General features: G+C 48.2%; 1 protein-coding gene across 2 annotated transcripts in view; it reads right to left on the bottom strand.

Annotated features, from left to right (window-relative positions):
• Nucleotides 1-2,923: 2,923 nt before the first annotated feature.
• The window catches only part of FBXO42 (F-box protein 42), a 105,635-nt gene continuing 91,199 nt past the window's right edge, over nt 2,924-17,359 (bottom strand). For both annotated transcript variants that reach the window (XM_027522591.1, XM_027522583.1), the window contains exons 5-10: nt 10,723-10,876; nt 9,796-9,906; nt 7,976-8,072; nt 7,438-7,494; nt 6,524-6,640; nt 2,924-5,990 (exon numbers count right to left, since the gene is read on the bottom strand). In XM_027522591.1, the coding sequence (XP_027378392.1) occupies nt 4,875-5,990; nt 6,524-6,640; nt 7,438-7,494; nt 7,976-8,072; nt 9,796-9,906; nt 10,723-10,876 (1,652 nt within the window). In that variant the 3' untranslated portion in view covers nt 2,924-4,874. The remainder of the gene's footprint in view (nt 5,991-6,523; nt 6,641-7,437; nt 7,495-7,975; nt 8,073-9,795; nt 9,907-10,722; nt 10,877-17,359) is intronic.

The following is a 17,359-nucleotide window of genomic DNA, read 5'->3' as shown; positions in this document are numbered from 1 at the left end:
CCCTCCAGTGATGCCACACTGGTTCCAGGCTTACACAGAGCTCTCACTGCGTGAAGTGCTTCCCAATGACCCTTCTCTAGAGCTTCTACCTACTGACCCTGTTGAGCCCACAAGGAGCTATAAGGAGCCACAGCCTTAAGGAGCAAGTCTGCCCTTCCGTAAGGGCAAGTGTGGAAGCATCCAGAACAACCATTCTACTGCTTGCCACCTGCAGATCAGTGACCTGGGACCCTTCCATACACCGTGGTCTAGTCTGCCAGCTGCCTCCAAGTACGGAAAACAGAAGAGACAGCATCAGACAGCATGCTGTTACACGTGGAAGTTTCATCCTACAGCTTGGGAAAACACACATGGGCACGCAGGATGAGAGCTGCAGGCTCACAGCACCTTAACCTGAGACGAGGCTGATCCTCAGTCTGAGCTGCATGAAAGAACGATGGCGCTAACCCAGGAGTGTAAGAAGCAACCGGCAGATGAAGAATAAGGTCCAGAGGGAGGCGAACTGCTGAGACCGTTCTGACCCGACTGATGGCAGCAGCTGTCACGTTCTGCTCGAGGCAAAAAGCCTCAGAGGTTCTCATGGGGACAGGTTATGACATGACTCAGACAGCGGTGGACGCGCATAACCCTTAGTCAGGAGCGTGATCCTAACAAATTTACACACGCGGCCAGCACTTTCCTTCAAGATCACATCTTTTCTTCAAGGGCTAATTATAAACAAGAGCCACCAATTATTAAGGGCCAGTCCAGCACTGGACTAGTACTTTTCATATTCAACTTCCAATTAATCCTCATGATCCTATAAAAATAGAAACAACTAGATTTATAAACGAGAAAACTGGTATCCAAGGTTGAGCAGGAAATAGGGGATGGCAGGATGGGCCATCACGGGCTTCAGGCCCGTGCCTCCAACCCCCATCTACTGTTTCAAGAGCCCAAGGCCCTTCATCTTTGCTGAGGCGGCCAGCGATGGCGCAGATGTCGCCCAGGTCCCTGGGTGTGCTCTCCAGGCTCGTCACCTCTCTGGGGCCCCACTGCAGGGTGGCGCTGAGCGTGTGAAACTGCGTCCTTCAAGCACGCTGCAGAGCGCTGCTCCATCATTACATGATGGCTTTGGGGGCGGGCCACCCTCCTGGAGGAAGAGTATCTTTCCCACTACTTTGCTTCCAACTCCAGTCTCCAACTGCTTTTCATCATGGCTTGCTTTCTTTCTTTTATACTAATGAAACAGTTTAGACAATTCGGTCCATTTTGTTTTATTTGTTAAATCGCTAAAAAGTCATCGGGGGAAAACATTAACAAAAAATAAAATCGACGAGATTTAAATATCAATGAAATCAAATCCATTTTTCATTCCTACACTGTTATGTGCCTACAGTGATCATCTCAGCATAAGCCACCCAGGACCCCTGAGTCGCGTGGGAAACGTCACTCAGCACCAGCTTCATCAGGGCACAGCACGCGTGCGCTGATGGGAACCCTGGTTGTGGGAGGGGAGAGAGCGAGCGGACAGCACAGCGGCGCCAGCGCCTAAGGGGCGCTTTCCTCTGACAACGAACACGGTGGAGGGAGCCACCGCTTACTGGTGACCGTGCAGAACATGCCTTCTGCAGCTCATGGGGAGGCTACCTGGGGTGCGGGCCTGCAAGTCCGGCTGCCTTGCCCCTGGGTGTGTTCAGATCCCCCCCCACTGACGTGTGCACTGGTAAGAGACCACAGATAATGCAAAGCAGAGCGTCACCATGCCAGGACCACCACAAGGACGAGGACAGACAAACCAACCAACCAACCAGGAACGTCACTCTCAAGGGGAAGGAAAGAAGCGATGCAGAAGGAAACCCAGAAAGATCAAGTGAAATGGAAGGAAAGCATCCCCTTGTTCTCCATTAGTTGGAGGCTTTCTGTCCTCTGAAGCCCAGACTTAAGAGTTGCTTTTCTTCCTTCTTCCTCTTCTTCTTTTAAAGAGTTTCAGCATGGTTCCTAGGGTAGTTCGTGGTTTCAGCTCTTGATATTAAACTCAAGCGTTAAAACCAAATCAATCTGTAGAGGGCTGGGAGGAAAGGAAACCCAGGATTGCTTTACAACTGAAAGTTAAGCTTGTTCTGACATCAAATTTGTGCTCCCAAAAGAGTGGGGTGGGTGCAGTGGGGAGGGGGTGGTTTTTGGAACCCACCACCAAAACACAGAAGCAGGGCAGAAGTATGAGCGAAAATGTGAGCCCTCTCTGCTGCGCAGCCTGCAAAATGAGCAAACAGGGAGCTCTGTTCAGAAGGAAAGGAAGAGACTAAACCTCTCACGAAGTCAGTGTGGTGGCCGGTGACGTCAACGTGACGGTGGGGGGCTGCCAAGGCACACTTGCAGGAACGGAAGGGGTTAAAGCTTCAAGTAGAGACAAAATGTATCTTAAATACTTAAATACTGATAAATATTTACTTTAGGTGCTCCTGAGGGTTTAAAAAAATATTCCGTCTCAGTTTCCTCAGTGAATCTTAAGACAAAATTGGCATCGTGTCAAAAGCGGAGCGGTGGTTCAGCCGGATCTGACTGAAGCGTCCGCGGCAGCGCGGAAACGGCCCCCTCAGCCGGGACGCCCGGAGCCCCCCCGCACCCAGGAGGCGGCCACCTGGGCTGTGCCGCCTCGCTCTCCCCGGACGCACGCCCACAGTGCCCAAGAGCCAGCGGGACCAACGCCGCGGGGGCGGCAGAGGCAGAGCTTTCTTAAAGGAGTTGTAAGCAGTCTGGTTCCGAGCGGTGTGGGTGATCCTGGGATGCCACGCAGTTCCAAGGAGCCAGGCTCCTTTCTACGAGGATCATCAGCTCTGCTGCCTGCCTACTTGGGGACAGTGGAAGGAATCAACAGGTTAACAGCGGCTTAGGAAGGCCCCGGGACAGAGGGAAAGATCACCAAGTTGAGACTCAGAACTTTCAGGCTTCCAAATACTTTATATTTAAGTAGGAACTCAGTGAGTTTGGAGGCACTGTCCATGCACAGATGCAGTGTCATAAACAAGGTTCAGCAGCAGCAGCAACGCTGAAATTGCTAATCTTCTAGGCTAGCCTTCTCTTGTGAATAAGGAACCCCGCACGATCTAACGGTCTTTGCCAAAGAAGGCCTGGCAACAGGCCCAGGGTAGAGAGTCTGGGAAGCTAAGTGCTGAGCTGTGAGCAGCTGGACACCATGGTCAGCAGGCGCATGGCAGTTTCCTCACCCTAGGGAGCACGCAGAGGCACCCCTCCCCGTGAGCTGGCCCTTTCCCGGGCTTGGCACCAAGGGCGCTTTCCCACCAAGACCACATTGTAAAAGCTAAAGGCTAGGGGAAAGGATTTAACATGATGTAACAGGAGAAAGCACACTTATCAGACAGGCTGCTGAGAGCTGGCTTGGCGCCAGGACCCAGGGCCAGCTGCAGCACGCTTCGGCTTGGGAAAGGCCGACAAGAAATTGGGGAGAGCGGGGCTGAGAAACGAATTCAAAGCCTGCAGGCAAAATAACCCTCTTCTCCTGATGAGAAACCTCCAGAATGATGCATGTTTCTCCGGGTCATGGTTTAGAGACTGGCAACCCCCCGCCCCCCACCCCACCAGCACTGCTCTGGTTGGAAATGTTATCTCAGAAATGACATGAAAGTGAAAACCCAAGCCTTGTTTGGGCGACAGGTGAGCAAGACAAAGAAAGAGCTGCCCTGAGGTCAGCCATGCTTCAGAGAACCCAAGCACCAGTCCACAGCCAGGCAGAAGAATGCATGCCACAAGCGGGGGCGAAAACCCTTCTGGAAGGAACTGCTCTTCCAAGATCAAGTCTATAAACATGGATGGGTGTGTCCAATGTGCTTTGGAAATAAAAAGCAGCCCACAGTCCTTTCTGCGCATCAAGGATTTCTCATGGTATTGGTATCTCAGAGCTCCCTGCTGGTCCCCTAGTGACTCGAGAAAAAGGGTTCCAGAAATATTTCTAAGAGATTTCTCTGGACACCCAAACCTAGTAAAAGAAAGTGACAAAGGTTTTAGGGCTTAAAAAATTTCACATATCAAAGAAAAAGAGGGTGGGGGAGGGAGGAGGGGAGAACAGCAGCTGTAAATAGAAAAGGCGGCCTCTGAGCGCCAGGTTTTAAGGGGAAGAAAAAGAGAACAAATACAGATTTTGGAAACTGCGATGAAATATGACTATTAGAAAACTCCACAATCAGACCCCAGAGTGTTCTCTAAGACATGGAGGGAGCAGCAAACAGGCGCTGCTGCGTGAACGCTGTTTCACGATGACCCTGGCGCACGTGCAGCGGATCCCACTGGGGAATTTCCTCAGTCCCAACGGGCAGAAGAGGGCTGGGCAGAGGGCATCACTGCAGAGAGCAGCGGTCACAGGTCCTCTGCGGGCGGAGAGCAGACTGCTACACGTCACTGTACCTGCCAGCACCGACAGCCTGTGATCGGAAACCTCTGCTTGTACATTTTATGCGTGCCCTTTCTTTATCTAACTCTGAGAAGGCCAAATAAGATTTACAGGTGGCTCTTCAGTTTCTGTAGGAAGGTTCTGGTATTAATCTGTTCCCTAAATTCTTGGTCTAGTTACCAGTAAAGTAGAAAAAGGAGGCAGAGCCTCTGCTAAAACACAGCAACAATTTTATCTGAACCAGGATGGAGCTCTCTCCCTCTTTGTGAACAGAGTTGGCTATATAATATTTCTTTATAGATTTATATAATTTTTTTGTCTTAATGGAGATCTGATCCCAGCCTGGAGTGAGTGAGGCTGGGAACTGGGGTTTGGTTTATGAGAGTAATTTTGTCCTTTGTTTCCTCAGTTCTCAGTCCAAATGCTTGCACGCTGGAAAATTCCAAATTAAAAGCCACAGAAAGGGGAAAGGTTTTAGAACATATTATCTCTTTGCTCGCACAAAGTACAAGGCGTTTGTTTTTGGATAGTACTTCACATTCTGTTTCTTGTCCATGAGTCCTCCAAATATGATGAGCTCGCCCCTGCCTCGTACCACGGTGTGCAGGCTGGTCTCGGGAGGCCCAACCACAGAGCTGCTATTAAACACTTTCCACTTGACGCGCCCCTTCTCCTTGGTGTCCTTGATGTCCAGCACGTACATCTGCATGGGCTTGCAGTTCATGCTCTGGTACAAGGGCTTGCCCACGTTCAGGGACTGTGGAGGGTGGTGGCCCAGGCGGCGGGCGATGGGGGGCAGGGCGTGTCCATCTCCCTGCGCGGGCCCGGGGCGGGGGACGGGCACTGCTTCTCCGCTGCCCAGGTTCTGGCTCCCGGGGGAGCCTGGAGAAGACCCCAGGGGAGGGCTCAGTGCTGCGGAGGCGGGGGGACCTTTGGACGACATCGCTTTGATGGCTTCCAGGCTGCGGCGCAGGGCGCCCGGGGAAACGGCTCCCGCGAGGGCGCTGGCCACGTGCGGCGGGGTGTGCACACCGTTCGTCTGCTCGGGAGGGTGTCGCAAGCTGCCCCCCGCTGTCCTGCTGCCCACGCCATCCACGTGATTGCCACTGGAAGCAGCTTTCAGGTCCCAATTCAGATCTATTGACCCTAACCTTAGATCTTTCTGATCGGGGAGTGATCCTCGTCGAGGGGCCAGGGAGAGCCCCATTTTCAGGTCATACCCTTCAGTGGTGGACGGGGTGCTTGGAGACACAGCCTGCACAGGGCTGTCCAAGGAAGAGCCACTTACAGCTGCCGATCCCGGAGATAAACTCCCACCGTTCAGGACAGGCGAGCCATCGCCCCTGGCTGGGGAAAGGCTTCCTTCTCGGGAACCGGAGGGGGTCTGCCTTTGCGCTCTGGGCCTCAGGGTTCCCCAGCGGCCGTTAACACAGGGTGCTTCATCCATACTCCTCACGGGAGACTGCGAGCGGTACTCTCGGGTTTCAGGAACCAGGGCTGGAGGGGTGGCACTGATGGGTGATGGGCGGGAGTTCAGGCTGGGGCTAAGCGGTGCTCGCCCACTAGGCGCCTGGCTGAAGACCACCACACACTGCCCGACCTGGAAGACAGAAGACCTGCGCTCAGCTCTGATCATTTATTCAGCTATCAAACATTTTACCATGAGCGTCGGGGATGGGCCAGGCGTTCTGTAGGTGTCTGAGATCCCTACAAAGATGAAAAGAATGCAGCCTGCCCTCCAGGACAGATGGGATAATTTCTATATATAAAGTGTTTGGTTGTATAAAGTGGTTGATAAAGCTGGTATCGTGAGACATGTGCTATCACTTGAATCATGTCTGCAGAATAGGGGTAAAGGGAAGAACGAGTATTTGTGTGGGGGACCTGGGGCAAGTTTTGCAGACAGAGGTGCTTGAAGCTGGGGTGCCTGAGGGACGGGTGGGCCCCACATAGGTTTTCTGCCCGGTGGCTCACGTGTGTGAGAAATGCCTGAAGAGCTGCGGTCAGTGTCCACCTCTCGGGACATCAGGGTGTTTTCAGTTCCCATACGAAGTTGCTTGGCAATCTGACGAGTTAATCTGGCTTTAGAGTTCAGGACCTCTCCCTCTGCTGGCCCGCCGGCTTTCCACTCACCCGGCAAGCTGGATGGCACCACAATTCTGGGGCCCCGTGGTCTTCATTCTCCACCTTGAGCGGCTGCCAGGCCCAGGGACCTGAGTGCATGTGCAGCAACCAAGCATCCTTGAACAGCTGCAAGAGAAGCAACAGCAGCAGGGCTCAGGTGTGGCACAGGCTACAAGCCACACACACACACGCAGAGCCGCGATCTCCCAGCTGCACGGTCGTCACAAGAGCGTGCGAGCGCTTCAGGACGCAGAGCAAACGCGCTGGCCATTCATTCATTCGTGTATGACCGCTGGCCGGGCACATCAAACTGCACTTGGGGCCCCGTGAAGCAACGTGGTTTTGAATCTTGCCTGTGGTTTTATGTGTGTGTGTGTGTGCACACTGATAGAAAGGGTACTAGATAAGGCATATCCACAATGTCTGAACCTGCATTCTTAAATAAATTTCATGTGAGTTCTGGCCACTACCAACTTACTTTTCTCTCTCACCCCTCTTTGTAAAAAACGACAGCAGCAAACAGCATAGCCTGAAGACTCAGTGGGAGAAGGAAGACTATGCCAAGTCGCTCCAGTCGTGTCCGACTCTGTGCGACCCCAGAGACAGCAGCCCACCAGGCTCCCCCGTCCCTGGGATTCTCTAGGCAAGAACACTGGAGTGGGGTGCCATTGCCTTCTCCAGGAAGACTGTAGATATGAACATTTAAGAGATAAACGTCTCTAATGAAGAGCTTCCCCCCTTCTCCCCAAAAGAGTGGAGAAAGGGCCGGAAAATACAGAGGCTATATATCCAGAGTGGAAAAGGTATTTTCTAAATGAAAACGCTACAGAAAGGGCCTTGCAGTTTTACAAGGTGAGACAGGGGAAGCAGGTTCTGAAAGCTCAGCGGCGTGTGCATGGGAACGCCGCACCAGCCATACTCACAGCGTTGGGACCGCCACACCCTCCAAGGATTAAAATAGTTGCATCATCTATGACGATCTGGGAGAGGAAGAAATTTAAAATAAACCTACAAAGACACAGGCGTCCGACCTCCGCTACCTCAGTGGTATATGAAAACAGTCTACCTGGAGCCCAAATGACAGCATTCTATTCACCACAGGCTCCCCAGTCCCCCAAACCACGTCAGTTCTGATCCTGGTAAACAAACTACTGATGATTCATCTGCGTGAACTCTCTGTTGATTAAATACTATTAACACACGAGCGCCAACCACGTACAATGCAGGGTTCTCTCAGAAAATAAAAAAGCAAAGTAAACGCTCTGGGGAGAGGCACAGTATGAAGCCAACAAAAATAATTATAACCCATTAGAAGTTGAAGAGTAAATGCCAGCAAAAGTGAACGGTAAACTCTCCTTGGCCTGTGCGTGCTGGCCCCTTACCTGGCTCCCTCCTCCCTCTCCTGTCCTAACTGACAGACGCTACAGGGCTTGCTGAATAGTTATCTTAACTCCTGAGCACCTGAGACTGGCCGCCTCGGGGATGAGGACTGGGCCCGGAGATGCTGGGCTTGGACCATGCCCACTGCTCGAGGTCCAGCACCCAGACGTCACTGCTCCTGTAAGACAAGGACACAAGGGTGAGGGAGCCGGGCACGCCCGGGGCCACGGGAGCCAGCCCGGAGGAAGTGACGCTCTTCAGGGTTCTCCCACAACGCCACGCTCGCAGTCAGCACTCCACCACAGGAAAGGAGACTTTCAGACCTTGCTCTTTCCATTGACCCATAAGGCCGCATTTGAGTCATGTCTGTAGCCAAACAGCAACTAAAGTAAGAGTTACTTAATTGGTGATAGCAGGAGATAGCTACTAGCTGTGATACAGTCTTTCAAAGGCAAAACCCACAAGGAAGAGAGCAAAATTATTCAGAAGGCAGTTCTACCACTGTCTAGGAGATAAAGACTTATCGACCTTGGCCACAAAAGGTAATTCACCACGGCTAATGGAAGCTGCAGCTCTTGTCAAGGACAAATCAGCGTCTCCAGCCCTCAGAGGACCAGCATGGCCAGGACAGGCTCCTCCACGCAGTCCCTGTACTGTGGCCCCTCTCTAAGGGCACTCACTCACCCACAGGGACACAGGAGTGAGAACCCCAGGACCTTAAGCCCTAACCCTCTGACCTGGAGGGTAGAGCTCACACACTCCGCTTCATGAGTGTTCTAAAATAAGATGCAGAGGACCCTGAGGGAGAAGAGGGTCGGGTCTGGAATGGTTTTACTGCTGACAGCCCATCAACTGCCATTTCAAAACGCAGGTAAAGTGACCACTCCTGCTGCTGACGCCAAAGCAGAGGAAGTACTTCAGGCAGACTGCTCTGGGCAGAGCTGCCGGGCTGCAGGGGAGGAGACAACCTCATGGAGGATCAGGTCGGGGAAAGCTTTCTTGCTCCTACCCATTCTCCCAACTCATGCCAATCTGCCTCTCTCCTTCTCCGAAGCTCCAAGGGGCACGAGCTGGGCCCTAAGGAGAGCAAGGAAAAGTCCTCTGCTTCTTGGGAGGTGGCCTTCTGAGGGCACAGGCAGAAACAGACACGGTGGAGGCCCGTCAGAACCTGGCCCCACTGAACTAACCCGCACCCCAGGCAATACTGAGATTCTACATGGCCCTGTTTTTTGGGGGTTTTTTTGACATTTGAAAAATGAGCTTTATTTTAAAATTAAAGACACACTGAAAACAAATACTTTTTACAATTTATATCAAACACTTAAAACATAATTTAGGAATGTTGAACATTAATTCTTAATTCAAAGTAATGACATTCATAGAATACATCTTGGTCCCAGCCAATATGGGGTTGAAAAATCTAATATTTCATATCAGCTTAACCATTAATCCTTGCTAAAATTCACTGATTATGATTCAACTTTACAAGGTTAAGCAAGTCTTCCAGGCAATACTCTCATATAACTTTTTCAAATACAAACATTTATACCAGCAAGGCAATTATTAAAATATATATAAATTATGCTGAGGGGCTTGATTAAAAGATTGTCTATATAGAGATGCGCCTCACCTTAGAAAGCACATACACACAAAAACATTTAATCGAATATAAGACGCCCGTAGCCCTGATTTTATGGAGCAAGTTTCTCAATTTATTGGTCTGTGACTAGAACCAAAAAACAGAACACCAGGGTGAGATAACTAACTGGATTAATCGGAACCATGCTCAGGAATCTTGACCCTGACTAGTTTAGTCTTCTGCCCTAGCTGACCTTTCCAGGAGTATAATCTTTCCTGAAGATAATCTTCAGGGTGACAGTGAGCTAATCAAATGTACTCACATCTGCCTCGATCCTAGGGAGCCGCCGAAGACGATCATTTTATCGTCTATCACACAAGAGGAGTGCCCGGCCATGGGAGGTGGGCCGTGGGTGGTCACAATGCAGTTCCACCTAATGCAGAGAAACGGGGGAAGTCAGGAAGTCAGCGCCTCTGCCTCTGGCCTTCTGTGCTTAAGACGGAAGATAGGAAGCGGGCATCCATCTCACATGACAATCCTATCACCTTCAGTAGAGAAACTGTTAGACAATAAATGCAGGATGGCACAAGGCACTTATGCCTTTTCTACGGATCTGCTGAAGTTCTATTCACTCAGCCCCCCAATGGGTAAGGCTCAGACACGGAGTGGAGAGAAGAGAATGGCAGGGACTGCACCCCGTCCCTGAGCTGCTTCAGCCTAGCTCGCTGAAGGAATACCACCTGCTGTTTCTTTCTACAGGCCTGATTTGTTGATCAGCAGCAGCTGCCAAGAGCCCTGTACTGAGAAGCTGTGCAGTCCGTCACAAGGAAACAGAGGTGGCTGTCATTTTAAAAAGACGAGTCTGTGCAACAACAGGGAGTCAGCCTGGGGGCAGAGCAGGCGGCGTCCTCTGGATCCACAGCGCGCCCAGGCGCTGGCAGCCAGAGCTGAAGAGCTCTCTATTCTTCAACTGCTCATTCATTGTTCTTGGAAGAGGAAAACATGTCTTCTACCTTTTCTCTTTGGAATACTCATGCTTAACTTCAAGTCCTAGGGAGGGTCCTGTAAACCCTCTGAAACTGTAGGCAAAATTTGTGCTTAAGTAAAAAAAGTTTTATTTTTCTGGGAAGAGTCCAAAGCTTTCAACAGATTCTCAAAGAGATTTCTGGACACACACAAAAAGATAAGGAATCCAGTCATTTTAAACCTTCCTATTCCAGATTAAAAGGATCTTGTCTTTGTGGCTTACCAGTTTTTAGAGGGTGAGTAAGTGTGTATCTCGTCAAAGAACCTCTCTGGTTGGTGTAGGGGGTAAGGGCTCGGCCGTGTCCAGCCGCCAAACAGCACGAGCAGGTCCTTGTATACGACCAGGGTCGCTCCAGCTTTGGGGGACGGGTAGGACCCTGGGAGAAGCCAGAACAGCATGGTTAGCATCAGCACCTCCCGACAAGCTGCAGGCAGGCGGTCTGCAGATCACCGTTTCCTGACAGGGACAGAACAGGAACCAATACTACAAAGCGGCAGGGAGTGCGACGGCAGAGCTGGGTCTGCAGGTCTGAGAGAAAGCCATCACCAACGCACACTTCTTCCATAAGGGAAGCAGAGAAACCTGAGTGAGCGCCAAGCTGCCTAGTCGCTCTCAGACTCAGTTACTTAGTGTGCTGACCTGAAATCAGGATAAGCGTGTCCATCTCACAAGGGCGCTCTGTGTCACTAACCAGAGTCCTCACAGCGCCAAGCGCAGTGCTGGGCACACGGATGGCACTCAGTGAATGCCGCCTCCCCTGTCCGTGCCTTCAATCAGCCTAACAGACCACAGAGAGCAGTACAGGAGCCACGCAGGAGCGCGCACACTTACACGTAACTGCTGCTACCAACCACAGTAAAAGGGAAGGCAGAATGCAGTTCTTCTTTGTCCTGCAAGTCAAATGGTAACAAATGGCCTCTGGGCCCCTAGCTGTGGGCCTCACTAGCACCACCAGAAGCGGGTTTTCAAGGCTCGATGTGAAAGCGTTCCAAGGACACTGCAGCCAAGCGTGGCTCCTAAGGCCCCCAGGCTGCACCTCTGAGCTACTCTGACAGAATTTCAAAGCAACAGAAATCTGGCTTTTACTGGAAAACTGTAGGGATAACACGTGTTCCACGGAAGCACCACTTTTCTGGGCGTCTGTCTTCGAAACAACCGCCAAGTTCCCCAACCCCTTACTCTGCCACCTGCAGTTTGCTTACGACAAAGCAAGCTGTCCTGCCCAGTTCTCAGCAAATACTGGGATATTAAAAACTATTTTTGTTGTTGTTAAAGCTACAGGATCTATTTTTCAAATGGAATCGTACGTAGAAAGAGTCCCAGCAGCATAGTAACCTGACAGCAACTGAGGCAACTTGGCCGCCCCTGCAGCAATGGGCTCACGGGAGCAAGGTTTGAAAAGCCTTGCTCAGACTGTGTTACTGCTTTCCATTACACAGTTCTGAGGTTGAGAAGCTGGAGATGGGGACTGTCTTCCGTGGGATCCAACTTAAGAGTAACAACTTAACTGAAGGAACTCCCTGGCTTTCAGGAGGGCCCAGGTTCGCGCCCAGGTCAAAAAGTCAGGCAGCAAACCAAGGTTCCCTCAAAGAGCAAAACATGGAAACACACAAAAATAGAATCTTTAAGGTATTTTAAGCAGTTGGTATTAAAAATGTTTAAGTACATATGCTTTGAATCCTAAATTCCATTTCTAGGGATTAATCTCAAGAGAAAGCGGGGCCAATGAAAACAGAAAAGATACAAGGATGCTTATTTGCAGTGTTTAAATAGAACAAGGGATAGCCATATGAGAGAGTGCCTATGAGAATTAATGACTTAAATCATATAAGGCATTTCAAGCAGTGCCTGTTATTATCATTGCTAGAGCAAAATAATATGAAGTTCACACCAGGCCAATCAGCCAGAGACAGCTAACAGAACCGCTTTCTACAGGGCTCAACGCTTATGAGAACAGAACTGAACTACTGTGCATTTCACTATTAAAAACGGTGAGGGTATTCCTGGCAGAGGAACTATTTAGCTCAAGCAAGTACAACAGAAATAAAACAGTAGCTGAGGCTTCAATGATGTGAAAGGGAGGTCGTCCCAAGTTCCAGGGAGTAAATATACTGAATTACGATTTGGAAACAACAGTTAGCATGTTAAGACTAGTCGGGGTTTGCTCTTTCACTTCTGCTATGCATTTCCTGTAATACCTTTTGAAATAAATTACCAATACTCTATGAGGCGAGGTAGACCAATGTTCACCAAGCCTGCGTTCAAAGACATTACAAATGTAGTATAAGAATACGGACCTCTTTGAGGGACAGACGAGGCACAGAATTAAAAAGAGAGTGTTTGTAAAATATAACGATAAGTAAAATCAAACCCTGAAATGCTCAAATATGACCTTTAAGAAAGCCAAAATATTTAAGTTTGGGGGTGTTAGAGAAAATTAGCCTGTGGAAAAAAAAAATAAAAAAAGAAAACCAAAATATTTCCCTCTACTTCTTACCCAAAGCAATAGGAGAATCCCCTCAGCCAAGGTCTGCTTTATGTCACAAATGGAAGCTTTAACGTCAGCATCTGACTACCTTTACAGCTTTACAGGCTCATACTAAGAAGTTAACTGTGCTTCTCCATCTCAGTTTATAAAGGGTGGGGGGATCACCCTAAAGAACAAACGAAGGAGAGGCGGGGAGGACGCAGAAGTCAAGGCACAACGTGTACAGTCAGTTCGGCAACGAGAGGCCAGGCGGCTGCGTCACGTTTTCCGTGAGCCGGTCCTGCACGTAGTGCTCACAGGGTCCGCTGCAAACTGCGCACTTTAAAATGCGTATTACTTGAAGAATTCGGTATTCTGACTTTGCCAACAGCCCCTAATTTTATCATGTTCGAAATTTATTTATTTCCTATTTTGAATTTGTTTAAAGCAAACAGTCTTCAACTCCCCTCCCAACTATCTTAATGCAAGGTCCACAAATCAATCAAACTTCTGGTGAGATCAGAGACTGCAGAGGTCAATGAATTTTAGCAATTTCTTTATCTTAAACAATAAACACTCTTTAACTGACTTCTGAGAAGCAAATAATATCTTTACCAGAATTCTTAAAAAAACAACAAAACTTATTTTCAAATTACATACCTCTAATTTGTTGCTTTAAAGTCCCAAGAAAAGCAAGCAATTTAAAGAGTATTTTAAATTGCTTGCATTTACAAATTTAATTACAAAAAAAAAAAAACACAACACATGACCATACATTATTAGACAAGGAAAATAACTTTTATATAGACCCAGTTCAGTTCAGTCACTTAGTCACGTCCGACTCTTTGCAACCCCATGAATCACAGCACACCAGGCCTCCCTGTCCATCACCAACTCCCGGAGTTCACTCAAACTCATGTCCATTGACTCGGTGATGCCATCCAGCCATCTCATTCTCTGTCGTCCCCTTCTCCTCCTGCCCCGAATCCCTCCCAGCATCAGGGTACTTTCCAATGAGTCAACTCTTCGCATGAGGTGGCCAAAGTACTGGAGTTTCAGCTTCAGCATCAGTCCTTCCAATGAATATTCAGGGTTGATTTCCTTTAGGACGGACTGGTTGGATCTCCTTGCAGTCCAAGGGGACTCTCAAGAGTCTTCTCCAACACCACAGTTCAAAAGCATCAATTCTTTGGCACTCAGCCTTCTTCACAGTCCAACTCTCACATCCATACATGACCACAGGAAAAACCATAGCCTTGACTAGACGGACCTTTGTTGGCAAAGTGATGTCTCTGCTTTTCAATATGCTATCTAGGTTGGTCATAACTTTCCTTCCAAGGAGTAAGCGTCTTTTAATTTCATGGCTGTAATCATCATCTTCAGTGATTCTGGAGCCCAGAAAAATAAAGCCTGACACTATTTCCACTGTTTCCCCATCTATTTCCCATGAAGTGGTGGGACCGGATGCCATGATCTTCGTTTTCTGAATGTTGAGCTTTAAGCCAACTTTTTCACTCTCCACTTTCACCTTCATCAAGAGGCTTTTTAGTTCCTCTTCACTTTCTGCCATAAGGGTGGTGTCATCTGCATATCTGAGGTTATTGACATTTCTCCCGGCAATCTTCATTCCAGCTTGTGCTTCTTCCAGTCCAGCATTTCTCATGAAGTACTCCGCATATAAGTTAAATAAGCAGGGTGACAATATACAGCCTTGACGTACTCCTTTTCCTATTTGTAACCAGTCTGTTGTTCCATGTCCAGTTCTAACTGTTGCTTCCTGACCTGCATATAGACTAGCCCTCAATAAAATATTAGGTCCTAAACTTTCAAGAACTGTACCTATGAGCAAGCAATTCATTCCATACAGTAGCTAGAAGGGTATCACGTTATTTAACATATATTCATGAAAACTTATGACACGAGATGGAATGAGTCACTGGAAACCTTGTACAATATAGGGTATCTGACAACAGAAGACCTTCCATGGTTGAAAGGCTCCTCATTAAACTTATAAATGAAGGTTTTCTACTCTTTAGGATACTCCTTGGCCTGTCTTTAAAACATGAGGCCACTGGGCCTCTAGACAGTCCAAATATTATTGTATCACAAAAGTGGAGAAAGAAAGGGTGTCACTCCAAGTAGGTTTTCCTCGACCACCACGACAGGACCAAATATGCCCACGTCAAACTTAGACAAAAACACTACTTAAGCCTATTCCTCCCAGAGGCGATAGTTATCCTCATAGACTCCTTTCTCCAAATACCTAAAGCCTCTAATCGCACAGCAGATACGATCAATAGAGCACATTTCAAAACAAGCCAAAAAGGAATTTGTGGGAAACCAGATAATGAGATAGGCACCCTACACACAGAACTAACATTCCCTAAAATCACTAATTGGCTCAGATGTTTCCCAAGGTTCCCATGAAATCAGGAGAAATTTTCACGTATGAGAGACAGTGGTAGAATTACAAGGCCCTCTCATGTACGTTTGCAAAGAGGATGGGAAAGCAGGGAAACCATGCCCAATTCTGGTTTGGTTTCTACGCCACTTTCCCACAGCTGTAGTTCCCACTCGTGTAGAACCCAGCACCAGACGAGAAGCTCAACTGTTTGATACAACACAGAACAAGCCCTTGGTTTAATTGCGGGGTCTGCATTTTATGCATGACTAAACAGTTATTTTACCCCTCCATACTGAGACTGTTATTTCTTATTACTAGTTTATTATTCAGATGTTAAAGTTCAGTTCAGTCGCTCAGTCATCTCTGACTCTTTGCGACCCCATAGTCTGCAGCACGCCAGGCCTCCCTGTCTGTTACTAACTCCTGGGGCTTACTCAAACTCATGCCCACTGAGTTGGTGATGCCATCCAACCATCTCATCCTGTCGTCCCCTTCTCCTCCCACCTTCAATCTTTCCCAGCATCAGGGTCTTTTCAAATGAGTCAGTTCTTTGCATCAGGTGGAAAAAGTACTGGAGTCTCAGCTTCAGCATCAGTCCTTGTCCAATGAATATTCAGGACTGATTTGCTTCAGGATGGACTGGTTTGATCTCACTGTTGTCCAAAGGACTCTCAAGAGTCTTCTTCAACACCACAGTTCAAAAGCATCAATTTTTCGGTGCTCAGCTTTCTTTAAAGTCCTACTCTCACATCCATACGTGACTACTGGAAAAACCATAGCTTTGACTAGATGGATCTTTGTTTCCAAAGTAATGTCTCTGCTTTTTAATATGCTGTCTTGGTTGGTCATAACTTTTTTTCCAAGGAGCAAGTGTCTTTCAATTTCATGGCTGCAGCCACCATCTGCAGTGATTTTGGAGCCCAAAAAATAAAATCAGCCACTGTTTCCCCATCTATTTGCCATGAAGTGATGGGACCGGATGCCATGATCTTAGTTTTCTGAATGTTGAGTTTTAAGCCAACTTTTTCACTCTCCTCTTTTGCTTTCATCAAGAGGCTCTTTAGTTCTTCTTTGCTTTCTGGCATAAGTGTGGTATCATCTGCATATCTGAGGTTATTGATATTTTTCCCAGCAATCTTGATTCCAGCTTGTGCTTCATCCAGCCTGGCATTTTGCATGATGTACTCTGCATATAAGTTAAATAGGCAGGGTGAAAATATACAGCCTTGACGTACTCCTTTCCCGATTAGGAGCCGGTCTGTTGTTCCATGTCCAGTTCTAACTCTTGTTTCTTGACCTGTGTACAGATTTCTCAGGAGGCAGGTGAAGTGGTCTGGTATTCCCATCTCTTTTAAGAATTTTCCAGTTTGTTGTGATCCACACAGTCTAAGAATTTGGCGTAGTCAATAAAGCAGAAGTAAATGTTTTTCTGGAACTCTCATGCTTTTTTGATGATCCAATGGATGTTGGCAATTTGATCTCTAGTTCCTCTGCCTTTTCTAAATCCAGCTTGAACATCTGGATGTTCATGCTTCACATACTGTTGAAGCCTGGCTTGCAGAATTTTGAGCATCATTTTGTTAGCGTGTGAGATGAATGCAACTGTGCAATAGTTTGAACATTCTTTGGCATTGCCTTTCTTTGGGATTGGAATAAAAATTGACCTTTTCCAGTCCTGTGCTCACTGCTGAGTTTTCCAAACTTGCTGGCATATTGAGTACAGCACTTTCACAACATCATCTTTTAGGATTTGAAATAGCTCCACTGGAATTCCATCACCTCCACTAGCTTTGTTCGTAGTGAAGCTTCCTTAGGCCCACTTGACTTAGGCCCACAGACATCCAGGATGTCTGGCTCTAGATGAATGATCATGCTGTCAAGGTTACCTGGGTTGTGAAGATCTTTTTTGTACAGTTCTTCTGTGTATTCTTGCCTCCTCTTCTTAATATCTTCTGCTTCTGTTTGGTCCATACCATTTATGTCCTTCA

Source organism: Bos indicus x Bos taurus, chromosome 2 (assembly GCF_003369695.1).
Source record: "Bos indicus x Bos taurus breed Angus x Brahman F1 hybrid chromosome 2, Bos_hybrid_MaternalHap_v2.0, whole genome shotgun sequence".
Classification (NCBI taxonomy): Eukaryota; Metazoa; Chordata; class Mammalia; order Artiodactyla; family Bovidae; genus Bos; species Bos indicus x Bos taurus.
This window is presented reverse-complemented; position numbering and strand designations above follow the sequence as displayed.